At 45.6% G+C, this 26,683-nt stretch overlaps 1 protein-coding gene across 2 annotated transcripts in view; it reads right to left on the reverse strand.

Annotated features, from left to right (window-relative positions):
• Positions 1 to 26,683, reverse strand: part of LOC133114306 (disintegrin and metalloproteinase domain-containing protein 11-like) — a 50,544-nt gene that overhangs the window by 9,470 nt on the left and 14,391 nt on the right. For both annotated transcript variants that reach the window (XM_061223576.1, XM_061223575.1), the window contains exons 5-25: positions 20,527 to 20,609; positions 20,291 to 20,354; positions 18,841 to 18,886; positions 18,194 to 18,294; positions 17,017 to 17,091; positions 16,290 to 16,361; positions 15,419 to 15,585; positions 14,381 to 14,465; positions 13,842 to 13,932; positions 12,056 to 12,107; positions 10,215 to 10,314; positions 9,479 to 9,550; positions 8,777 to 8,869; positions 8,190 to 8,270; positions 8,040 to 8,087; positions 7,721 to 7,784; positions 6,502 to 6,607; positions 5,714 to 5,833; positions 4,282 to 4,450; positions 3,548 to 3,659; positions 660 to 750 (exon numbers count right to left, since the gene is read on the reverse strand). In XM_061223576.1, the coding sequence (XP_061079560.1) occupies positions 660 to 750; positions 3,548 to 3,659; positions 4,282 to 4,450; positions 5,714 to 5,833; positions 6,502 to 6,607; positions 7,721 to 7,784; positions 8,040 to 8,087; positions 8,190 to 8,270; positions 8,777 to 8,869; positions 9,479 to 9,550; positions 10,215 to 10,314; positions 12,056 to 12,107; positions 13,842 to 13,932; positions 14,381 to 14,465; positions 15,419 to 15,585; positions 16,290 to 16,361; positions 17,017 to 17,091; positions 18,194 to 18,294; positions 18,841 to 18,886; positions 20,291 to 20,354; positions 20,527 to 20,609 (1,892 nt within the window). The remainder of the gene's footprint in view (positions 1 to 659; positions 751 to 3,547; positions 3,660 to 4,281; positions 4,451 to 5,713; positions 5,834 to 6,501; positions 6,608 to 7,720; positions 7,785 to 8,039; positions 8,088 to 8,189; positions 8,271 to 8,776; positions 8,870 to 9,478; positions 9,551 to 10,214; positions 10,315 to 12,055; positions 12,108 to 13,841; positions 13,933 to 14,380; positions 14,466 to 15,418; positions 15,586 to 16,289; positions 16,362 to 17,016; positions 17,092 to 18,193; positions 18,295 to 18,840; positions 18,887 to 20,290; positions 20,355 to 20,526; positions 20,610 to 26,683) is intronic.

Below are 26,683 nucleotides of genomic sequence, written 5' to 3' on the forward strand. Positions count from 1 at the left end.
CAGATCTACATTGTTCACATTTTGTACAGTATTATGGTGTGCTTTTTGCAAAATGATTTTAGATTTTAATAAGACACACTTATGCAATCTCAGCCTATGGAAACTCCCAAATGGCAGAGTGTTATGTGGGTTCTGAAGAAGGTGGTTGTCAGTGGAAGATTTGTTTAGGCCATTTGTGACCGCCATTTTGATTAGTCTGTCCACATGCAGGTTTAAGCCCTGATATCCCAGCACAAGGAAGAGCTAAGCCGATCTCAATAAAACATTTTTAAGGTCTGTGCATCACGTATATTAGCGTTGGCTTTTCACACAATATCTTTTTACCATTACTTCCCTCACCATTTTAAGTTTGAAGGCGTTTTATGTTGCAAAAACCAAAAACCTTCTGAGCAACTTTGCCGTTCGTCTGACAGGGATATCACAGTGACGAGATGGGCGAACGGTAGCCGCTAGCCGTCTGCGGTTGCCAAAAAAACACCAGCAGAGGGCGCTACAGAGACGTCAGCCCTGCTCTTCAGAGAAACGCCGGCGCGAGCTCCGCTAACCCTGCCCACCCCCGGCATTCCGGACGCCAAGCAAGTGAGAGACACGTCTGGGGTGTTTGTCTGGGGCGGTATGTAGAAGCAGACAGGTACACAAAGGCATGCCAGATCTCTTACTTAAATCCCCATCCTGTCCCCCCTAGGACTATTGCTGCCAGCAGAATAGCGCCTGCAATGGACCCTATAATGATATTGGTACCACTGGGACCTGCGTAAAGGAAGGGGGAGGGGGGCAGGGGAATGGGGGGAGGGGAGGGGAGGGGAGGGGAGGGGATGGGGGACGGAGACAACACCACCAGACGCACATCAGAGGACAAAAGAAAACACTGTACATCTCATCGAACAACCACCAGTCCCCCGAGAGTCGAGAGAAAGAGCGAGAGAACAAGAGAAAGAGAGAACGAGAGAGAGGAGGAATGAGAGGAGGTGGGGGGGGAGAGGGACAGCGAGGGACGGTAAAAGTACATAACAGTGAAAAGAAAAAGGAGTGTCTTCCATTACTTCAGCCCGCCTTCCCCCCTCTCTCTGTCCAACGCCCTCTTGCGTGGGGCGGGTGACATCAGCGTGGGGACATAATTATGGACACGGTTACTTCAAGATGGAGAAAGAAAAGACAGGCAAAGTGAGGCTTCCAGTAGACCTGCAACGTTACCAGGAGATGAGGAGGAGCATCTCACACTGCTGCAATCAGACCTGGGTAAAACCCTTTAGACACCAGCACAACCCCTGCAGAATACCACCAATTTTAAAAGCAAACTTTGACTACACCAACATTTTGAACAAAAGTATTCATTTAATGGCCTCCCACCTCTCATCTCAGTGGTATGATGTGTGTGTATTATGTGTGCTGGCATGATGGTGTGTGTCTAAATATTTGAGTGTTTGTTTCTATACGTGTGTTTGAGTGCATTCAGTTTTGTGAACTAAAACAATACAGTAAAGTACTGCAGCTACAATCCAGTGACGTAACAGTACAATTACTAGTCCAAGCCTTTTAATGCTGACAATGCAAGTATAACCCGCGTCGGATGAGATGAATGTTGAACAGCGAGCTAGGGGTTACTTTTTCTTTGTTTTTCTCTTTTCCAATGTGTTTTGCAATGAACTTTTGATCCCCAACCAGTCTGAGTTTTAGGGATTTTTCTCTTTGGCGATTTGGAGAACGGATTGATTGATGAATTGTGTTCTTTACAGACAACGAGATTTAAAGCTTGAAGCGGTTGTAACATTTCCATAACGGGAAGCGTTGTTGAGCGAGCCAGGCGCTGAATGTCTACTATTTTTTGACGACTATGCTCGAACCCAGGAGAGAAACAAGCCTGACATCTGAAATGGACGCGTTTCCCAAGGAAATAGTTTTCAACGCGGAAATCTCAATTATCGGTTTGAGTACAATAAACCATAATGCTCCAACGAAGAAGCACGCCAACAGGTTTTTCTTTAATTATATTTGAATTTCCATTTCCGTTTTTTTAATGTGTAATCTAAAAGGTACGAAACGCTGTTTTTCTCTGTTCTAATATTATATGTAGGGGGCACGGGGATTAAACAAGTCCAGAACCTTACTTAGATATTTTAACATGGTGTTAGCACATCTGGGGAGTTTTTCGCAATTATTTTGCAACCAAAATATCACCAGGTTTAATTATTACTGTGTAACATGTCTAACATTGTAACGAGTTCAACATTCACATTGCTGGCACAGGTCCATAGATACAAGTCATAATATAAATGGATGCTATGTAAAAATGGAAAAAGATGTCTGCTAAATGCCCGTAATGTAGGCCTGTGGGTGCCTCTCCCAGTGTATTGTGTTGTGAATCAGCCTTTTGCTGGGCTATGTGCTGACAAAAAAACCAAACATGAGCATCATGATTTCTTATGCTTTGCTAAATATTATAAAATCACCAAACCAGTGATAACACGTGTGGTATCACACCAAACCAGTATCCTTCAATGCAAACTATAATCGATATATTGGCCATGTATTTAGAATTTGTACCTTGGTTCTCAGTTGGTTACTATTAATCATGCAACAATTTCCTTTACCAGGCGGTGTTGGGAGTACAAGCGGCCGGAGCAACCGGTAGCAACCCGTTCATTTTAGGGTCAAACTACAGATGGCATCCATTTAAAAATTATTACTATGGTGCCCAGTCAATATCAGATTTCATATAAAGGCTGGACGGTTGACCTGTAACTGAAGAAAACGAAAGATATAATTTAAGGACTGCAGCAACCCTCGGCGTGCCCTCATTAGGGCTGGGTTGCACCAGCTGTACCTCAGTTCAAATGTAGCCGAGTTATAACTCAAATTCTTACTAATACTCAGATTTATGCATTACTAACATGAAAGTGGTGACAACACAGAAATGAGGTAAAAACTTAAAGGAGCACTGTCACGCTTGTTTTAGTCGCGATTATTTGGATTAAATGTTTCAATTATGTGTGTATGCCTTTTTAAATCATCGTCAGTGTAGCCGATATGGGGAAGGGCAAACGCGTCCAGTGACGTCACTTGAATCTCCTGTGTTACCCAGAAGGCAACGGGCGCTCAAACCCACCCTAATACGCAGAGACTGGTTTATGGACGGCCACCCATCCAGGCGATCACATGACACTCCAACGTAAATACCGTAACCTTAGCATACAGATATCAGAAATTACTTTTGTTCCAGTCACTTAAATTTGAAATCGGCTGGCTGAGTTAATGGGTGGAATTTCTGACCTCTGGACCTTCCACATCTGTCCCAACAATTAGCCTAAATTAGCCCAATTGTTTAGCCACAAAGCACATCTGGGTAGGAGCCCCGAGTCCTTTTTCTCAACAACTGACCCGACTCCATTTTGAGCCGTAAGGCTAAACTGGTCATCACTTTGCGAATACAGGCCCCCGTGTCAAACGGAGGTCTTTTCGGTGGCAGCAGAGAGGTGGGAGACCGAATGGAGATGAGTGTGGAGAGCGAGTCAGACCGGGGCGGGGTGCTGCAGGGCGGGGTACAGACCCTTCTTCTCCGGCCCTTCCCGAGGTTTGGGTTCAGGGATGGGGTCGTAGAAACTGCAGTCTTTGCCGGTGTAGTCCCGGTCACAGATGCATTTCACCTCGTTGCTGCAGGTCTGAGACGGAGAAGAGGTGATGGGATCAGGAGACCGTAGCCGGGGGAATCAATCGAAATAAAATGACTGTCAAAATGCTTATGAGATATGAACAACAAGCCATCTATCAAATTATATTGTCCTAAATGTACAACATATTTAATTCCAGTTTTTTATTTATTCTTTTTACAAAAGAAGGCTACAGTAAAGTAAATCAATAAATTATTAAACCAGTGCTTTAATAATTTATTCTGTGTGTATAGAAAGCTCCAACATGTCTTCAACAGTGAAACAACATTTAATTACATTGCTTCCTAAACCCAAACTCCTAAGCTTCTAGCATATGATTATAAATTACTTGCTTTTTTATTTTGGATTATTTCAAATCATTGGAAATATTCAGTTAAAATGTTAAATATTATGTTTGATGATGATATTAGCTGCTTTGTCTCTTAATTCTTCACCTTGATTCCAAGTCTTAAGTGGAAGATGTCAAGAATATCCAGTATCCCATTTTATTCATTTACATATACATTAAACATTCTCTCAATTCTTGAATTTGTTCATTCGTGTTACTGCAGGCATTGTGGGTAAGTGTGTCCTGGAGGATTATGGGTAAGCGCATCTTGGAGGAGGCCCTCACCCCATGGCCGGAGCAGGTGTGGAAGGGGGAGGAACTGGGGCAGGTGCTGAGGTTGAAGGCAGCCAATGGGATGCAGCGGCGATCGAGACACATCATGTTGGGTCCGCAGGGAGTGCCGTCCTCCACGTAGCCCAGGTCCGACCCGTCCTCCAGCAGCGCGTGGCCCCCGCTGGGCACAAAAACACTCAACTGACCCTCCTCCTCTCCCAACTACTGACCTACAGACACCAGCTGGAGGAAGGACATTCACTGACCGCACGAACCCACCCGGCGGATACGGCAGACGGCCAATGTGCTCATGCTCTCTGGTAAAGAACAGGAAGAAGAAAACGGACTGCAGTATTTAGGATGGGGCTTATGAGAGTATACTCATTGGCTTAAATGTAACCAAATTTACATATTTCTCTTTTGAAAGATTAATAGGCACAACTCTTAATTGGCCTCGGTCCTTGCTGAATATTGAAATTTCAATCATGTTGAAAAGAACAGTAACGCTAATGTGAGGTTAATATAATATAAGGTCAACACTATGGGCTGATTTCTCAGACATGGATTAAGCCTGGTCCAAGATTAAAATCATTTTTTCACGGAGATTCATTGAATTGTTCTTTTAGTGTTAGACTAGACTTAATCCTTGCCTTGGGAAACTGCCCTTATAATTGGCTATATTGGAGTATATTGCTCAGAGATATAAGGGACTTAATGTATTTGCTATATTGTGTTTTCAGAGCTCATTAAGGAAGGAATTTAAATTGCTGTTTAACTGTAGTTGAGAGTGCATATCTCATGATGTACGCACAAATGTACATATAATATGCAGGTTCATTCTCATTTTTAGAACTGTAATTTGAATATGAATTTACTTGGTGCACTCCATTCTAATGCACTTAACTTCAATAGTAGAAACCTTGTTAAATTTGTTTTTCACTTCAACGTTAAACAAGTCTTTTTTTCTATCTTTGCTGTTGTGGTCAACCTTCAATGGTCAATCATCTACTTATGGGCTTACCCATTATTCCCATGTTTCACAGACTGTTTTAGAAATGGCAGTCTTTCTATGATAGGCTAATCCACATTAAAATAAGGCAGGTTTAAGTATGCTTCATGGCAAAATCCTCGAGAACATTTACATCTAGTTATATTTCCCAATAAATTATTAGTTTAGTTGTGTGTGTAAAGTTTTACAACTCTGTTTCGGTTAAACTTTTAAACCTCTAACCCAGGCTAAATGATGAAATGCTGAGGCCCATATTCACAAAGACTCTGAGTAGGACTGCTGACCTAGGATCAGTTTAGCCTTTCCCTCTACAATGATAAAGGTCGGATGTGGACGTGGGAAGGCTGATCCTAGGATAAGTGCTCCTAACCAGAGAGGCTCTTATGAATATGGACCCGAGTCTTTAAGTGTTTGTGTTATTCCCCGCTCCCTCACCGGCAGTCCAGGTATTTGTTCTGATGGTAGATGGTCTGACTGGTCACCTCTCCCTGCAGGTCTCCAAACGCTGGTTTCACCGTCATGTTGGCACACATGAGCAGCCCGCACAACACGTCCCTTAGAGAGAGAGAGAGAGAGAGAGAGAGAGAGAGTCAGGGGGATCAATTGGGGAGCGGGAAATATGGGTGAGGCCAAGCAGGTAGAGAAGCACAAAAGTCCATGAGGAATGGGGGAGAGCGAGGGAAAGAGGGAAAATACAGGAGGGATGGGATAGAGGGAGAGAGTGGGAGTGAGGGAGTCAGGAGCTGGAAATGTATTGTATTAGATTTTGTCTTGTGTACTCAGGGTATGCTAGCTGCCAACCGTGGTATGCTAGTTCGTAAGTTGATGTATTCTTCAAGGGTTCCAATTGTATCTATACGGTCACACTAGGATTTGGAACTGTACTGTCCTCTAGGGTCCTCTTCACACTTGTTCCTGTGTTCGTTGTACGTTGCTCTGGATGAGAGCGTCTGCTAAATGCCTGTAATGTGATGTAATGTAAGAGAGTCACTGGGGCAGTGTCAGAGGATGCAGGTTGTGAGGTAATGTAATGTAGTGTAATGTAATGTCACTGGGGCAGTGTCAGAGGATGCAGGTTGTGAGGTAATGTAATGTAATGTAATGTAATGTCACTGGGGCAGTGTCAGAGGATGCAGGTTGTGAGGTAATGTAATGTAATGTAATGTAATGTCACTGGGGCAGTGTCAGAGGATGCAGGTTGAGGTCCAGGCAGGTGGACTCACTGCTTGTTGCACTGCAGCCAGCCGTGCCCGGCGGAGTCGCGGCCGCAGTTGCCCTTCTCCGAGCCCTCCGCGTTCAGCTTCTCGTAGCAGAACCGGTCCGCCGAATCTGGAGGAACAGACACCACGACCAGATATGCTGGCCTGGTAAGCGATCCACAGGCGGGTTTTTTCAGGCCCTTTTTCCCCCACAGCTGAGGGACATGTCTGTCCCTCCAGTGCGTACGGGTAGATTTGCGTTCCTCCCTGCCTGCTTCAAATACCTACACGGCTTAACTGCAAGGACACTGTCCATCTGATAAATCAGTCTCCAAAATACCTTGTGTAACTTCCTGCTCAAGAAACCCAATCTTGACCCCCTCTGACATCCAGAACTACAGTCCAGTCTCTCTTCTTCCCTTTCAATCCAAAACTCTTGAATGTGCCATTTTCCCTCTCAAAATGACTTCCTAGACCCTCACCAGTCTGGATTCAGGGCTGTGTACTCAATTGAGACAGCCCACCTTGGGGTCAGCAAAGGCTGCCTCTCTCTCCTCTATTCTAATCTAACCTTGGGCATTGTTGAGTACCACCTCCTCCGGTCCTCCCTGACTACACTATGGACCTGTGAAGCTCTTTCAACTGGCTTGGTTTCCGATAGTCACTCCTAAATAAGAGCTCAATGAGAGCATCTGCTAAGTGATTGTAATGTAAGCCAAGCAAGTTCAGTTACACAGAGAGGCCTCGTGTGTCACTGCTTAGCTCCTTCAGTGAGTGAGCAGGTCTCCACAGTAATAAACGTGTATATCCTTACTTTACCACCGGATGCCAAGCAGTCTCAGTATTGAATGCAACATGCAGTAGCAGCCCTTGAAACCAGTTTTTTAATTTTTTAATTTTTAGTTGTAGACATTGTTTGTATGCCTACTTTATAATGAAACATTTTAATCCATCCAGTTATTTCAATATTACTGAAATGATACCATTTGGCAGATAAAAGCTTCTTGGTACTGGCCCTTAATGCAAATGAGATGCACACCTACTCCACCCACCCCAAGAAGCATTTTAAAATATTGTGTAGCAGCTTAAACAGCGAATGAAACTTCAAGCTCATGTTTACATTGTAATTACAGCTGTATGAATACTTGTTGGAATATAGCACTTTTCCCATAGCTGAATGAAATGTGTAAAGTATTTTAGGACTCTCTAGGAGAGTGAAATGAAGGTAAAATGTTCTGCTCACCATGACCCCACAGTCCCCTACACTGCCCGTCCCGAGTCCGGCACCGCCCCCCATAACACCGGCCCTGAGAGAGAATGATGGGGAGGAGTTCAAAAGTTAAAAATGCACACACACACATACACACACACACACACACACACTGACACACCCTGTTGCATGCACACACACAAGCACATGCATACACACAGACACACATGCAAGCACACACACACACGGCGCACACATACGCGTACGCACTCGCATATAAATGCACTCACACACACACTCACACACTCTTGCCAAAAAACACCGGGCAAAGGCAGACATAATAAACCGTTACCTGGCTGTCACACATGTACCCGTCCAGTTTGTGAACGTTGTGAGGACACTACAGTGGGGACAAGAAGAACGCTGTTGATAAAGCAGCATACTTTTCACCGATCAAAAAGAGGACTACATCTCCCAGAAGTCTCCTGTATGGCCCGCATACCTGGCTGGAGTCTCCCGCACAGGTCTCTGGGACATCGCATTCATTGACCGCCTCCCTGCACACCACCCCTCTCTGTTCATACTGAGAAAGAACACAGCAGAGTCATGCAGGGAGAACTACAAACATGAACAATCATACCCTACATTTCAGTCTCACAAATACAGGACGGTACAGATGAGACGGATTTGTAGCATTATTTATTTAAACGAGATTCTTTACTTGTGTAATTAATTTTTGACCAAAACCTGAGATTGTAAGGTATCACAGCTATACCCCTTATGGCCATACCTACCTACCTGCGGCAAACTGTTCCTTTCAAAATACAATTTGTGTACATTGTGTAATACTTAATTTATGAACATACAGCTGACATTCAGTTGACAACTGAATGTCTAAAATTCTGAAAGTGCACACAATTAATAGGCCATTGAAGCAAATTAAAAGAAAATTAACTGGAAAATCGAGTGGTAATACGCCAAACCAGCGCAGGGCTAAAATCAGTGTTAGATATTCCAGTGAGCCACTAAGATGTGCCGGTGTGCTATCGGTGCGGTACATGTAAGGAGAGCTCAGTGTGGGGCGCTCACCCTGCAGCTCCGACAGCAGGGTCCGTTGCTGCACATGGCATCGTGGGATAGCGTGCACTTCTTGCAGCAGGCCCCGCCACTTCGGGAACACTCCTGTGGAGACGCACAGGAAGAGCGAGGTCACCACGTCACAGTCTTAACATTTACTGTACTGCACAGAATACATGCCCTTAAAACATTACTGTACCCATCTAATGCATCATCTTACAACAGTACTGTAGCAGTCTAATATATCCCCTTACAACATCACTGTAACACAGTCTAATACATCCACTGACAACATTACTGTACCTGTAATACATCCCCTTACAACATTAATGTACCTATCTAATACATCCCCTTACAATCTTACTGTAACACAGTCTAATACATCCCCTTAAAACGATTATTGTTATGATGATTATTACGTAAGTGAGGTTACTATCATACAGATAATGAACAAATATAAATGCAGTGTTCTATCAGTGGTATAGTGGTCATCCCACAAGGAAGCACAGAGAGGTGCCTCTCAAGATTCAAATGCCCCTATCCACAGAGCATAGAATAGTCGCCCAATGGTTTACGCAGAATGATGGTGACATTATGCATTACACCTGTGGCCTGGGGCTTGACTTTATTGGTTTCCCTTCTTGAGGAAAACATTGCTTCTATAACTTTAATACCCCGGGACAGGTGCTGTGCTGCAAAGCTACTGTAACTCACCAGCTGAGAGCCGCAGTCACACTCCTCCCCCACCTCCACAAACCCATTCCCACACTCCGGAGGGTCCAGCAGCTATGCACAGGATCGACGGAGGGAGATTGGGGAGGCGGATGGAGATATTGGGAAGGAGGGAACAGACAAGGGGGAGGGAGAAAAATAAACTGAATTAGGAAAAACAATGATGTTGGAATGCAGCCTGCTGGAACTTGCACAGTAGGTAAAAGGGCCTTCATCCTTCAATTGGTATGGTTATGAACAGACAGGTCAGGATCACAGTACTGTAAGGATATGAGCAGCCTGGTCAGGCTCATAGTACTGTAAGGATATGAGCAGCCTGGTCAGGCTCATAGTACTGTAAGGTTATGAGCAGCCTGGTCAGGCTCATAGTACTGTAAGGATATGAGCAGCCTGGTCAGGCTCATAGTACTGTAAGGTTATGAGCAGCCTGGTCAGGCTCATAGTACTGTAAGGTTATGAGCAGCCTGGTCAGGCTCATAGTGCTGTAAGGTTATGAGCAGCCTGGTCAGGCTCATAGTACTGTAAGGTTATGAGCAGCCTGGTCAGGCTCATAGTACTGTAAGGTTATGAGCAGCCTGTTCAGGTTCATAGTACTGTAAGGTTATGAGCAGCCTGGTTAGGCTCATAGTACTGTAAGGTTATGAGCAGCCTGTTCAGGCTCATAGTACTGTAAGGCTATAAACAGACTGGTCAGGCTGTAAGGTACATAGTATCCTACCTTGTTGGGCTTGTTGAAGAGACAGATCCCACCCCCCCTCTGCAGGAACCGGATGTATTCTTCCACACTGCAACGGGAGAACTTGCGCGGGGTATAGAACCTGCCAGAAACACAGGAAGAGGGGGTCGGCAAGCATGAAGATGAGAGGGCTCAGAAGTCCTACATTTCCCAAACTCTGAAGGAAGGGCATTTATCCGCTGTTTCATTGCCAACCTGGTGATGTACTGCAGCCAGGCTTATAAATGTGCAATGCATACAATCATGTAGATATGGGTCAGGAGCTTCAGTTAATGTCCACATCAACCATCAGAATGGGAAACAAATGGAATGATTGTTGGCGGCAGACAGGGTGGTTTGATTATCTCAGAAACCGTTGATCTGGGATTTTCACGCACACTAGTCTCTAGAGATTGCAAAGAATGGAGCAAAAAACAAAAAGAAAATCCAGTGAGCAGCAGTCTCTTAGTGAGAGACGTCAGAGGAGAATGGCCAGACTGGTCAAAGCTGACAGGAAGGTGACAGCAATGTAAATAACCACACATTACAAGAGGGGTATGCAGAAGAGCATCTCTGAACACACAACGCATCACAACTCTTTAGTGGATAGGTTACAGCAGTAGAATAAGACCAAATAAAGTGCTCGGTGAGTGTATAATTTCATAATGGCTTCTCTCTTCCATAGTGAAGAACAGCATTGTTCCAATACGTCTGACAAACAAACAAACAAACAAACAAATATGTCTATAAACAAACACCATTGTGACACTGAGTCTGTCAGTAAGATGCTTTCTCTTTCAAGACTATGTCGCCTAATGTGTCTGGAATTATAGAATGAGATATTTTTGTACATTACTGACCCGTCGTTTATTTTCATTCCCCATATGCTGCATTATATGCCAACCAGCCCCGGCTTTACATTTTCATTATTTACGTCTGCGCTCACATATGGTCAAATAATAAAATTTAAAAACGTTGAATTTATGTTCAGCTGGTTCTGAGCGGTGAGGCTGTAGCGAAAGACTGCAGTGTCATTTCGCAGGATTAATTGATTCAATTGCCTTAATTAGCTTTGCACATTAAATTCCAACGTTTAAAACATCTCCACGGAAAAATATCTCCGGGCCGAGGGGAACACGATGTCCTGCGGAAGTGTTGTTTATGTTTCACGTGTAAATGATTTAATGAAATGAAACCAGTTGTGTAACAGAGAATATAAATCCCTGCTGTGAATGTGTGTGTGATCTCAGGACGGCCAATTCTCTAGAGATCGTGATACATTCTCGCCTTACCGTCTGGGCCCAGCACGGACAGGAACGACAGGAACAATCGGCGGCTTGGACATTGGTCAGATTCTCAGGCTGGCGTTCAGAAGTGTGACACATCTGATGCAGGCCTCCTCTCTCTATTCAACCGCTTCCCCCTGTCTCTGTTTGTATCTCTGCCTTCGCTGAGGGAAAGCGACTGTATACGTGTAAAGTGACTTACATCCCAAACTACTACAAGGGCGGCCTGTAATGTAGTGGTTTAGGTAAATGACTGGGGCACGCAAGGTCGGTGGTTCTAATCCCGGCCCTTGAGCAAGGTCCTTAACCCTGCATTGCTCCAGGGGAGGATTGTCTCCTGCTTAGTCTAATCAACTGTACGTCGCTCTGGATAAGAGCGTCTGCCAAAATGCTAATAATGTAATGTACTGCTCTAGCCTAGCCAGGCTTGTAGGAGAGGTAAAAGACAGGCTGGCGTGTGTGCGTGCGTGTGCGTGTGCGTGCGCGCGCGTGCGTGCGTGTGCGTGTGTGTGCGTGTGAGAGCGCTCCGCCCTGTGTGTCACCAGCAGGGACCCTTACCCAGTGTCCTCCATAATGCAGCCCAGCCACGCGTCAGGACACCTGCAGTCTCCTGTGAGAGGCGGAGAGAAAAGGCAATGACATGAGGGAATGCACTAAGGGTCGCAGCCCACCCCTTAGGGCATTACCAAATGAGGTACACTTTACCAGCGGCCTGACGGCCTGGGTCTGGAGGGCCAAGGAGTGGTTTTTGTTCTCACCGCAAAATCGACAAACAGTTCAGAGCCAAGAGATCAAGTGAGGTGAATTAATTGATCGATCCGTTGCAACAGCTTTAATGAATCAGCTCGACTAAATGCTGAGTAACGACAAAAACCAACAGACCTGCAGTTTTGCAGTTTTGGGTTCTACACAGCTGTACAGTGGTCTGGTTCTCTGTCAAAAATGTTGGATCAAAAAACAGAATTTGGCAAATTACATATTTAACGGCTCAAATCAGCATGAAATCCCAAAACGGATTAGACCTCGTTCACTAGCCCTGCTGTAAGGCCACTTCCCTCCATTAACCATAATCAGTGACAACAGTTTATCCAGAGCATGTGACCCAAAATGACTTTCAACTTGCATTACCATCTAATACAGGGGTGTTCAACGTCGGCCCTGGGGGCCCTCCTGTGTATGCTGGTTTTCGTTCCAACTACAGTTGCAATCCCAGAATTTTTAACAAGCTGTTATTTTTTTCGGGTTTAGAGACATGCTTTACCTTTTAAGCCATATTATGTCAGAAATAGATATGCATGTCACCAAGTCTCATGTTCATGTTGTGCTGATTGTGCCATACGGCCAACAACTGCATAAAAAGAGGTAACAAAAATATGAAACTGATCAAATTCAGGACTGAGGTGACTCAAGAGCCTGCTTGCGTGTATGTGTGATTTCCATTATGCAGGACAGAACCTTGGAACACAAAGTTTGCCTTCAGCTTCCGATGAGGTTCTCTCTCTCTCTCTCCCTCCCTCCCTTTCTCTCTCTCTCCCTCCCTCCCTCTCTCGCTCTCCCTCTCTCACACTCTCATCCCTGGTGTGTGCTCTGTAATTAAAAGAGACACAGTTTCGCAGTGTCTGGCCCCGGCTGGTGGCGGCACCGAGACGGAACGAGACTCACAGCAGACGACAGGCTGCAGTGACAGCAGTCATTCACCAAACAACTACACGGCCAACTAGCTCCCACAGCAGCCGGCTACATCATCTAAACGGGAACACAAATTTCAGCCGCAGAACTTGTCATGTTACATACCGCGCGGAGGCCCCTCCCCCTATCGGACACCTCAGCTCCTTTCACGGCACTGACTGTGCCGATATCGATAACGATTCAATAACCATGTGACCAGAGCTCCTGGCACCAGGGCTAAGGGCTAACGGATAAGACCGTTGTGATAACAGCGCAACAGGAGAAAAGGGCGCAAATGTTAAGGAAACGTTGACAATGGTGAGAGTTAGTTAGGATGATGATGGGGACGGGGCAGAAATGTTAGGCACATTTTTTGTTGAATGTCAACCAAAGTGCTGTACAATTTCTAATTACTATATATGTAAAAAATAAAAACTGAAAAACAATATCCACAGTACTGTAATAATAATACTACTAGTCGAATTATGCGAATGATGGGGTAATAAGATGGCAATGTTAGCTAAATGTTTTGTGAAAGTTAACCGCTAATGACAACGACAGAGTAATATGACATAAATGTGAGGGAAAGAAATAGAAAATGTTATGCGTGGATGATGGGAAAATGCGGACATGTTTTGAGAACATTAGTAAACAGGGAGGGTGATGGAGGACTGACCTGCAGAAGTGCGGTCTTTGTTCCACATCATGCCCACGTTCTGGCCCAGGCTCTGGCACAATGTGATGGCCATGGCTCCCACATTCCCGTACTGGAACGCACAAAGAACGGCTTAAGCCTGATTTATACTTCTGCGTCAAATCTACGCAGAGGCTACGCCATTGCATTTGTGTAGCCGCGTTCCCTACGCAGAGGCTACGACGCGTAGTTACATTTCTGGGGAGGTGCGTGTCAGGCTACGCAGTAGGCTACGGCGTAGGGAACACGGCTATGCAATCAGGCTTTAAAATATCACATTTTGCCTTAACACTACAATTTTTTAAAATCATATCTAATCATATTTCCAATTAGGGCTTTACATTAGCTTTAAATACTGTTATTTCATTTCATGAATGACTGTGAAAAAAATCCAATGGAGAGTAGCAAATAGTAATAGTAAATAGACAGTAGTGCATTGGGTTGAACGATGCTTATTCGCTGAGGGTGGTAGACCGCAGGCAAACGGCCATTCTGTGGGCTTCCTCGACATGACCGCCCACCTCATTGACACCCCCTCCTCGGGTCAAAGAGCAGACCCCTCCCATGTAGGCCGTCCCGCTGCGGCTGCTCCGGAAGGTGCGCCCCCTGGGGGAGAGACCAGGAAGCACAACAGGAAAACGCTGACTCACTGAGACCCTAAAACAGGGGGCCACCATTTTACGTACAAACTCCATTCTATGTACGAAGGTCTTCCTTCCAACCAAGACCACCTTCTACATAAAGGTTCTGAATAATTACTCTGGTTATAAATCTTTCAAAACAAAACTTTTTTTTCTGCATGACACCACGGTCGTGTATACCCTGAAAGGTAGCCTAAAATGCTGAAGACTTGGTAAATGGTTGGCATTTATATAGCGCATTTATCCAAAGCGCTGTACAATTGATGCTTCTCATTCACCCATTCATACACACACGCACACACCGACGGTGATTGGCTGCCATGCAAGGCACCGACCAGCTCGTCAGGAGCATTTGGGGGTTAGGTGTCTTGCTCAGGGACACTTCGACACAGCCCGGGCGGGGGATCGAACCGGCAACCCTCCGACTGCCAGACGACTGCTCTTACTGCCTGAGCCATGTCGCCCGCAACTTGATTCATAACTCCAGTTTATGAAATTACATGTTGCACTACAGAGAAATCTGTAGTGAAATATTGTCTATTTTGCAAGTGTGAATCGCATGTTGTCACAAACTGAGTGCTGAGTACAGAAACATTTTTGTTAATGAAGTTCACTCCTGTATCGGATCACAGTAAAACATTCTCACCAAGGACACCTGTGGTTTGCAGCTGTAGCTGATACCAACAGTGTCAGTTAAAGGAATTAGGAGGATAATTATGTCATTAAGAACAGAGTTGACATTAAATAAAGATTGCTCTTGGCTCAGCTCCCCTGTCTTAAACACACACACACACACACACACACACACTCTCTCTCTCTCTCAGAGCTTACACAGTGGTCAGAAGCCCCTGTTGGCATGATATATTAGCAATGACACTGTTTTAGTTTCGGGGTGCAAAGCAGGGTGGGGGTACCCACGATAAGAGGTGAACTGCGTCACTGTGCTCCTTGATGCTCTCCTTCCTGTACTTCATGAAGTCACGGAGGGTCAACAGGGGGTCGTCGCCCACGGAGACCATGTTTGCTGACGACCACGTTTCCATGGCGACCAACACAATCCGGGTGTTCAACTGTTCTTTATAGATCTAGAATCAGACCGCCCATAATAATGCGAAACAAAAAAATGACAGTTAATTGACAGTTAATTTGTTTTAAATCAAAATAAATAAAGCTGATACTGTAACATTTCAATCAACAGAAGAGTATTGATTACAGGTGCTAGCAGTTAAGAGCTGGATTGGTTGATTTGCGATTCCTCTTAACTCACTGATTCAGTTCATTCTGATACATTTCACCTGAACTTATATGTAAATACTTTAAACAATCCACTGGAATACACATTTAAGTCTTGTTGCTCATCAGTCCAGTGTCTGCAGAGGTGGAAAGTCCAAGGGTCAGGAGGTAAAAGTCCTGCCGGGTGTTTCTTCCACCCATGAACTTGGCCTGTTGATTTCACTCATTAGTTCTACCTCCTGGATGCAGAATTGGCAAATCCAAGTGATTGAACAAAATACTGGGGGGGACTTTTACTTTCTGGATTTTCCAGCTCTGTATTCCAGTAAACTGTCCTGAAAATATCCACAAATAACTCACTGGCTTTCAGACAGAACAGGAAATACTGCATACTCTTTGCTCCTACAATCATGCTATCCTGTGAGACCCAGCGGACATAACATATTCAGAATACTTCCATGCAATTATCTATTTTATTGAGCTTTCTAGATTTCCGTGATGCTGCCCTAAGCAGATGTCAGACTGATTACAGTAATGTGTCTGAATGTGCACTGACCGCGTCGGCCATGTTGACCACAGCCTTGGCAAAATTCCTGGTCTGGGACGTTGAGCTGCGCAGCTGCAAAAACTGAAGAGAACGACAACGAATGAGAGAACAGTCGGTGAATTTGACAGCCAATGAGAAGTCGGTGAATGCAATGACCACCAATGAGACTGACACCCGAAGAGACAACAACCAATGAGACTGACAGCCAAAGAGACAGGCAGCCAATGAGATGCTCTGAAAAAGAGAGACTCCTGGAGCCCTTAGCTACGGACTCTTGTATTAGCCTCAAGCGAAGAAATAGAAAATAAAAAATAAAAATGCAAGTGTTCCAACAGTAAAGGGTTCTTTACACAATGTGGTAGGGTGGTTTTTGCAACACTCATAGGTTTAAAAGGCACGCTTTCCGTAATTGTGCTGAGTAATCACCTTCACCCATGTTAACGTATTTTTCTGCTAACAGGAATGTCATTAAAGAGAGCATTTTCCACCATTCTCCATCATCATCAGATCCTGAGTTGATTTACGTTCATGTGGTAGAGTAATATCGAAGAGTCACTGCAGAATTCCAGACACTAGTAAACTCACAAGTCACAAGTCACAGTGCCTGCAGGACTGCACACCACAACCCAGCACCCTATAGGTTTACAGCACCATTTCCTTTTCTGTTCACTATCCGCCGTTCTCATTGCTCTAAACGTGGGCTCCAGTGAACGCCAATTATTGAACCATCACTCACCAGTTCATGGTCATTGACCACCATCAGCTCGATGTACTTGGTCTCACTCTGGACTGTGTGCTGGCTCCAGCGTACCTGCAGGGGGCGACAGAGGGCTTCTTTAGGTTTAAACTATCAACAGGGGAAACCTCTAACCTATAACTCTCTAACTTATAGTATTATTACTGGAGTTATCAAAGAAAAAAACCTGTTGCCACTGTAGACAGTTTTAATACAGGTAATAATAATAATATAGGTAATCTGTCAAGTTCAAATAAAGTACAAGAAAATATAAAAACATTTTTGTCAATTACATGGTTCTTGCTGAAAAAGGCCATTTGATTTTGAACACTTTTTTGATTGATTCAACAAATATAGCTTCTAAAAATAGTTTTGTGTGCTAATATCCTGGCTGTAGCTCTATGCATGACAAATTATAGGAATTCTTGCACGTTTTGTGAATTGTTTTCATTCCTGGCAATTCTGCATGTACTGTGTTCTTGTACCAGCAGTTTTTTATAATGTGATTTAAGACAACGGAACATGTTTACAATCCAGGCAATCCCAAGGCAACCTGCCCATTAGTTAATAATATATGCGATGTGTGCATAAATGTTGAGTCTTGACAATGAACACACTGGAAATAGAAGTGTATGGGCTGTGTAGCTGAATGAAAACATCAGGACAGGGCAGTGTGCTCTAGTTAACATTTGGAAGTGGTTTATTGACCTAAAACTGAGTGGTTTATTCAGCGTATACCACGCCTACTTGCAACAGAACTCACAGAACTACTTCACAACAGAACATATCGCTTAAATATAGGTGAACAAAACTGTTGCAGCGCTATACACTTTACTTTACATTAAAAACAATCAGTGAACTCTGCCCTACTTTAGTATTTTTCTGCTTTATTGAGACGGGCAGGAAGCGGAGAGGGTAACAGATAGAGACGGGATCACAGTGCAGAAGGTGCCGCCAACACAGGGTACCAACCAACCCACAGAGTCACACATCTCACCCACTCCTGTTACTGTCACGCACTCCCAAGAATATATTTTTATTAGGAAGTAAATGCAGAGATTACTAGTGCAGAGGCTAGGCCAGGGAGGGGCAGTACTTCAAATGCATTTACTGCTTCACTGGAATGAGCGTGTGAGATCGTTTTGAGGTGGTTTTGACTGGACGGGACGGGCCCCACCTGTCTCTTCGACCGTATCAGTGCCCCTGTGATGGTGGAGTCGGCCCGGGAGACCTCAGCGCCCTTGGGACTGTGGGGGTCACTGCTGTTCTGTGTGCAGTCTGGGGGAGGGGACGGAGAGAGACTGAGTGAGATACAGAGAGCCGCCCCCATACCACAACCTATGAATCTGCATACCTGAGTGACTGAGTGACTGGATGAGTGACTGACTGAGTGACTGACTGAGTGACTGGCTGAGTGACTGAAAGGACAACTAGGAAATCCAAAACCGTCAGTTGTTGAGAGAGTAGAGAGTAGAGAGAGGTAGAGAGAGAGAGAGCTGATCATTAACTGATCACAGTGCCTTTGGCGACATTCAGAAACACATTTCCTGCCAAAAAAGCATTGAGCACCCTACACTTGAATTTAAGTGTGCGATATTGACAGTGTGAGATGAGAGAGAGAGAGGGGAAGGGAAAAGGAGAGAGAGAGTGAAATAGTCACAAGCAGCAGGGACCGAAGAACGGACAATAAAAAATCAAAAGATGGAGAAGTAGAAATTGGGGTGGGGGAGAGCAGAGTCTGGAGGGAGGGAAATTAAGTATAATGGAGGGGTGGGGGAGTGGGGGAGGCTGGGGGAGTGGGGGAGGGGTGGGGTAGGCTCCCACCTGGACAGGGCGGGCTCATCTTGTGCACCACATGGGCGTTCGCAGCCTGTGTGAGAGAAAACGCCGCGTCACTGTCGGACAAACCCTCCCAACACAAACCAAAACTAACAGATGCAACACAAACACATCTGTCTGCGGTTTCGCACTATCCTACTAGGGAACAGTAACAAAAAACTGCACGCAAAATGGACTTGACTTCCTCGTTGAGGATTTGTGCAGAATGTACACGCATGAGAAGGCTGGGTGTCATTTTAGTCATTTAGCAGAGCTTTTAATAAATAGCAGCAGCTCTAACCAAAAAACAATAGTCATCGTAACTGCACATTATTTTTATTTATTTATTTATTTTTAAATAATATAGGGTGTACAAGAGGGAAATTGTAAGGGGAAGGGGGGTCAGGCGGGAGGACTAAGGTATAGTCTGAAAAGGTGTGTTTTTAATCTGCGTTCCGTGTCGGTTCCATGATTTTCGCATTAAAGTTTTGCATGCTAACATGCCGTTAGCACAATAAAAGCGCTGAATGAAGAAGAACATGGATAATCCACCATCTGTTTACAATCGTACAAAGAGCCACCTGTTTATCGCATGAACAACAGGGATTTAAACCTGTATTTCCACTGTTATCCTACAGGGGGCGCACAGCCACGGGATTACAGAGCAAGCTGTGATGTTCAGACATAGCTGACCAAATATAGAGAAAGAGAAAAGTGTTTCATGAAGATCTGGGTCAAAATATATAATTGTTTTAGACTGAAATACATTTCTGTGCTCGATACATCTTGCTACATCTTACATCTTCTAACACAGCAGACAAGCTCTGTAAAGCATAGAAAAGTATTTGAATCCAAAACGGTTACGTATTTGAACCAGGTTTGGTTTTCGTGATTAATGACCACCAGGCCTCAATAATTCAGACCAACTTTCCACTGTCACTGAGGGTGTCTCACACACACACATACATACACACACACACACACACACACACACACACACACACACGCACCTCTACTGTCACTGCCAATGAGCGACACCAACACACATACACTGATACAGTTAGCCTATAAGGGCTGCATATAAGCACACATCTACTAACGGTGCCAAAGATCTGAGGGGAAGGAGAGGTAGTGGGGAACTTTGCATGTGTTTAATGACATTCTCCTTTAACAATACTGCAGCAGTGAGTTATTTTACTGCAGCCTTGTACTCAAGAAACTTGGAAGCCCCAAATGATCACCACGTAAAGTAGCTTTGTACCTTGATTGATATGTATAATGAATACTATTCATGGACTGTACGTGCCCCATAGTTTAATGTATGTCTGTGTGTGCAATTTCTGTACTGCTTTTGTGATTTTTTAAATATTAATTATTTACAGTGCATACTGTTTGTGTGCAAATGAAAATGCCAAGAAACAGACGTTAAAAAAGAAACTTGTAAGCCCAGACTCACCTGATCACTGCTCTCCAGGGCCGGCTCAATGCCGTAGGAACACTGTCCATCTGAGAACATGCCACTGGAGAGGGAGAGAGGGAGAGAGGGAGAGTTCTGTAACTGAAGTTACTCTCTGAATGGAACACAAGGTGTAGCGCTACAGGACGCCGCCCTGGTGGCGGTGTAGTGTAAGCGCAGGACTCTGGCCCAGACGCCGCCCTGGTGGCGGTGCAGTGTAAGCGCAGGCTGCTTACCGCAGGCCGTGGCAGGTGGAGAGAGCTGCCCAGGACCCCGGCACCCCACGCACCCGCCCGTGGTAATAGCAGTGTTCCCCTCCCTGCAGAAACACACACATCACACCCCTGAGCACGGTGCGGCTTTACTGAACACCCAAACACACACTCACACACACACACTCACACACACACACACACACACTCACACACACACACACACACACACACTCACACACACACACACACACACACACTCACACACACACTCACACACACACTCACACACACATACACACACACATACACACACACACACTCACACACACACATACATGCACACACACACTCACGCACACACACACTCACGCACACACACACTCACACACACACACACTCACGCACACACACGCACGCACTCGCGCACGCACTCACACACTCACACACTCACACACTCACACACTCACACAAACACACAAACACACACACACTCACACACACACACACACTCACACACAACACACGCAACTGCACGTGCATGCGCACACACACACACACACACACACACACACACACACACTCTCTCTCTCTCAAACAGACACCAGAGCCTGCCCCTGAGCACAGTGCGGCTTTACTGAACACCAGAACACAACACTCTCAGGGATACAATAATTAACCGCAAACAGACACACAACCTTAACCACAACTCAGACCTTAATCACACACGCAGCCCTCTCACCAGAAACTTAATTACAAACACGGGCGTTAATTACATACACAGTCTTGTCTCACAACATCCCTAATCACAACAATCCTTAACCACCACGTCCACCCTTTACTAGCAACACACAATTCTTAAACGCGCTGTGTAACACACTGCACAACAGTCTTTGAGCACAAACTGAAAAACTCTGAACATCAGAGACTGGGTTTCAATTCCACTGTCACTTCTGTTATTAGGAGTGAAGTCTGCGGATCGAATCTGGCCAGCATCTTTTTTTTTATTATTATTATTATCGGCCATCAGATAAAGTCTGGCCTGTTACCCTTGCATATGCACTCAGAGATAAGTCATGAATGTATTCTCTGTCACTGTGCTAAAAAAACACAGAGTATGGATCTGATGCAATTATGGCACAAGTGCTAAGATATAGTACGTACTCAGTAGCCTTAAGTGCAAACTAACTCCGCAAGCCCAAACAGAAATGGAGGAATGGAGAGATCTGAATAAAACCGTACGTGAATTTCATGTTAACGTGAACTTAACCCATTCAGGAGATTAAAAGTGAAAAGGTAGAGCACTTATCTGCGCTAAATGAAGTCTGACACTACTGTATAGTACAGGAAGTGGAGGACAGCTAATTACAGCCCAGGCGTTTGATGGGGAAAAAACCCTTCACGAACACACACACATGGCTGCATGCACGCACACAGACACATACACACACACACACACGCGCACACACACACGCATGCACGTACACATGCACACACACACAAATGCATGGACACATGCACACACATATACACACGCCCACAGGTCTAGGCTGACAGTAAATGCTATTTGCTTTGGAAGGTGCAGTCTTGAACTGACTCAGCACTGCAGTCTTTTAGCAGGTCCCCTGCAAAGCTGTATTTTTGGGGGGGGGGCGGTTGTGGGGGGTCAGGGTAAAATTACACACCTTGGAGATGAGGATAACCTAATCTTGTACGCGTGCACGTCTGTGAGAGCCTGTCTGCCTGGGTACGTTTGTGTGGGCTCCCTAGAGACTGCAGATGTTACATAATGTCTCTGCATTCCTAGCTTAGATCAACTCTCTCTACGACAATAAGTGCTCAGGGACCATCCACAAAGATGCAGCCCAGCTAGACCATCAAACAGGGAGTGTCTACAAATGAAAAAACATTTTCAAGAAGAAATTCCAGTGCTATACCGATGAAGAAAACAAGCTCTAGCATCGATTTTCCTTTTTTAAAACGATCCATTTTCATCAGCGATGCCCAAATTGGAGTTCTGAATCTTGTACTTTCAATATATTTATGTGTATTTTCTAGAAGCTGGGTCTCTCCTGAGGAATTTTCCACATAAAATATCAGAAGCAGTCAGCGAAGATTTTCATCACTTGTGCATCTGGTGGATCCAAAGGCCTTAAAACCACTCTGCGCTGGAGTCTCTTTCTTCAGCCGTTCGGCTTTAGCACAGCTTGGCGCCGTGTGCTGTACTACAGAGGTGAATGAATCATTGAAGGCAGCAGACAGGCATTCCGCTGCACTGAGAAAGCACTGGGCCCGCGCAGAACCAGGACTGCAGAAGACAACTGCGTCGCTGTAGCGCAGCACAGCGTAGGCGGCCTGCAGCGTAGTGGTTAAGGTACATGACTGGGACCCGCAAGGTCACTGGTTCAATTCCCGGTGTAGTCACAATAAGATCCGCACAGGCCTTGAACAAGGCCCTTGACCCTGCTTTGCTCCAGGGGAGGATCGTCTCCTGCTTAGTCTAATCAACTGTATGTCGCTCTGGATAAGAGCATCTGCCAAATGCCATTAATGTAATGTAATGTAATGTAATGCCACAACAGCTCAAACCCCTGCCTCAGGCGTGCTGTCTACTGAGGGGGACACAAACCACCCCTGTGCCACTGTCTAATGAGGTTCTCATTCACCCGTTCATACCACACTCACACACCAACCACAATTGGCTCCCATGCAAGGCACCAACCAGCTTGAACACTAAATACCTATTATCGGACAGGTTCTTTCGATAACAACAAAACGCATTAACAGTTTACACCCTGTACCTAGTTAAGTAGAAAACAATGACATTATATACCCTCCGATGGCTATTTTCTTTTTCCGTTACTTTAGGATTGTTTTTCTATGCTGGCAAATATGTGGGGCGTCACGCGGTGTTAGCATTAACCACTAAGGGGACGTATCACCAGACACCCAGGTCACATGCGCTAAACATCAGTAGCTGTCTTTATTTTTTCAGTATTTTGCTACAAGTGGTAAAGCTACAGTAGCACGCATTCAACCATCTGCTCACCAGTTTATTTTGTGCCTTGTGGCACAATGGACTACATGTAATGGACTACGTGTAGGCTATAATCGATGTTTATTGTTAAACTGTTTATTGTCGTGTAATTACATTGGCCGAATAATTAATATACACGTTAAAGACATTGATCATAAGAATTATAGCGCTTAATCTAACTTGTTTAACGTCATCTTGTAGAAAAGCCTTTCAAGAAAACAAAATGGTGCTCCTTACTTTTACTCACTTTTGCTGCTAAGAAAGTATCTTATATTTTAATAATGATCCCAGGTTGTGCGTATCATGCTTTGATGCTAACCGTTCTTTTGTTATTAAAATGTATTATAGCCCATTACGGACTAAATACAAACTGTCAATATGGAAAGTTTGGGTTGAAACGAAGAAGCCTCATAATCTCATGTACGTATTAACTGTTGTAATTAAAGAATTCCAAGCGCGTTGTAAGTGTAAATGTTAATATTAAGGTCATATTAATATTACCTATTCATTTGATTTAGTTTATTATGTGTCTTTTTACAGGACTAGATTTTGAATGGGTAATAGCATTAAGCTCCCTTGAATAAATATGACTTAAATACATTCGCGTCAGTGGTGTCCGATACGCCCCACCCCCTGGTGTCCGATAATAGGCGCTCAAACACTAAATAACAAAGGCTACAACATATCTCCCCCCTCAGCCTTGTCTCCATCCATCACTTCACCATCCACCAGGACTCTTTATCTCCCTCTTCTCTGTCCGCTAGTCTATTTTCCCTCTCTCCCTCCAGCCTGCTCTTCTCTCTCACTTTTAAATGTCTCTCTCTCTCTTCTCTCCTCTCTCTCTTTCTCTCTCTGCTCTCTCACTTTCTCTCTCTGTCTCGCTCTCCTCTCTCCGTTTCTCTCTCTCCTCTCTGTCTCTCTCTCTCTCCTCTCTCTCGTACCTCCTGTGTGTGAGGTGTATGTGCGGACAGACTGAGCTGAGTGCCTCTCTGTGTGTGGGGTATGTACAGACTGAGCTGAGTGCCTCTCTGTGTGTGGGGTATGTACAGACTGAGTGCCTCTCTGTGTGTGGGGTATGTACAGACTGAGCTGAGTGCCTCTCTGTGTGTGGGGTATGTACAGACTGAGTGCCTCTCTGTGTGTGGGGTATGTACAGACTGAGTGCCTCTCTGTGTGTGGGGTATGTACAGACTGAGTGCCTCTCTGCGTGTGGGGTATGTACAGACTGAGTGCCTCTCTGTGTGTGGGGTATGTACAGACTGAGTGCCTCTCTGTGTGTGGGGTATGTACAGACTGAGTGCCTCTCTGTGTGTGGGGTATGTACAGACTGAGCTGAGTGCCTCTCTGTGTGTGGGGTATGTACAGACTGAGCTGAGTGCCTCTCTGTGTGTGGGGTATGTACAGACTGAGCTGAGTGCCTCTCTGTGTGTGGGGTATGTACAGACTGAGCTGAGTGCCTCTCTGTGTGTGGGGTATGTACAGACTGAGCTGAGTGCCTCTCTGTGTGTGGGGTATGTACAGACTGAGTGCCTCTCTGTGTGTGGGGTATGTACAGACTGAGCTGAGTGCCTCTCTGTGTGTGGGGTATGTACAGACTGAGTGCCTCTCTGTGTGTGGGGTATGTACAGACTGAGTGCCTCTCTGTGTGTGGGGTATGTACAGACTGAGTGCCTCTCTGTGTGTGGGGTATGTACAGACTGAGTGCCTCTCTGTGTGTGGGGTATGTACAGACTGAGCTGAGTGCCTCTCTGTGTGTGGGGTATGTACAGACTGAGCTGAGTGCCTCTCTGTGTGTGGGGTATGTACAGACTGAGTGCCTCTCTGTGTGTGGGGTATGTACAGACTGAGTGCCTCTCTGTGTGTGGGGTATGTACAGACTGAGTGCCTCTCTGTGTGTGGGGTATGTACAGACTGAGTGCCTCTCTGTGTGTGGGGTATGTACAGACTGAGTGCCTCTCTGTGTGTGGGGTATGTACAGACTGAGTGCCTCTCTGTGTGTGGGGTATGTACAGACTGAGTGCCTCTCTGTGTGTGGGGTATGTACAGACTGAGCTGAGTGCCTCTCTGTGTGAGGGGTATGTACAGACTGAGTGCCTCTCTGTGTGTGGGGTATGTGCAGACTGAGTGCCTCTCTGTGTGTGGGGTATGTACAGACTGAGTGCCTCTCTGTGTGTGGGGTATGTGCAGACTGAGTGCCTCTCTGTGTGTGGGGTATGTACAGACTGAGTGCCTCTCTGTGTGTGGGGTATGTACAGACTGAGTGCCTCTCTGTGTGTGGGGTATGTACAGACTGAGCTGAGTGCCTCTCTGTGTGAGGGGTATGTACAGACTGAGTGCCTCTCTGTGTGTGGGGTATGTGCAGACTGAGTGCCTCTCTGTGTGTGGGGTATGTACAGACTGAGTGCCTCTCTGTGTGTGGGGTATGTGCAGACTGAGTGCCTCTCTGTGTGTGGGGTATGTACAGACTGAGCTGAGTGGGATTTGGCCGGGAGAGGCACATCACGCCACGTCTCCTCCCTTCCGGAGACTTCCCCCGCGCCCGGCACAGAAATCACGAGCCGCCCGCAAATCCCCAATCCACTTCCCTGCAGTCTGCCCAGCCCCCGCCACTGAAACGTGCTCCCTTTATTCTCCTCTCCTTCCCTTCCCTGCTCCTCTTCTTTCTCTCCGCTGCGCTGAGTGACAGGACTGGGCCAAAACGGGCCGCCGGTTGCCACGGGGAACGGGCTCCTGATTGGCTGGGCGTGTTGGTGAGGGATGGGGAGAGTGGGCAGTGTTTCGACTGCGGCAGGGCGTTTTTTACGAAACAGCCGGGGGAGACCTACTGCAGGTCGGCAGCCCGCGGGGCATCCGCCGGAACCCACACCTCCACAGTGGCCGTCCGGAGACAAGCCTTCAGCCGTGACTAATGCAGGGAAACTGGGCAGGGCTCCAGGTGAGACAAACAGGAAGAGCGAGGTTTTCTGATTTCCTGTAGCTTCATCTCAACCAGGCCACCACCTACATTTAAACTGGCCACTAACCATTGCAAAGCACAGCTGAAAGACACAGTCTGTGTTCCACAGAGTGCAAGACCAGTTTCTGCCCAATTGCACTGGACAAGTTTTATAATATTGTTTTTATTTATCCAAAGCGACTTACAGT

The sequence above is a fragment of the Conger conger genome, chromosome 16 (genome assembly GCF_963514075.1).
Source record: "Conger conger chromosome 16, fConCon1.1, whole genome shotgun sequence".
Lineage (NCBI taxonomy): Eukaryota > Metazoa > Chordata > Actinopteri > Anguilliformes > Congridae > Conger > Conger conger.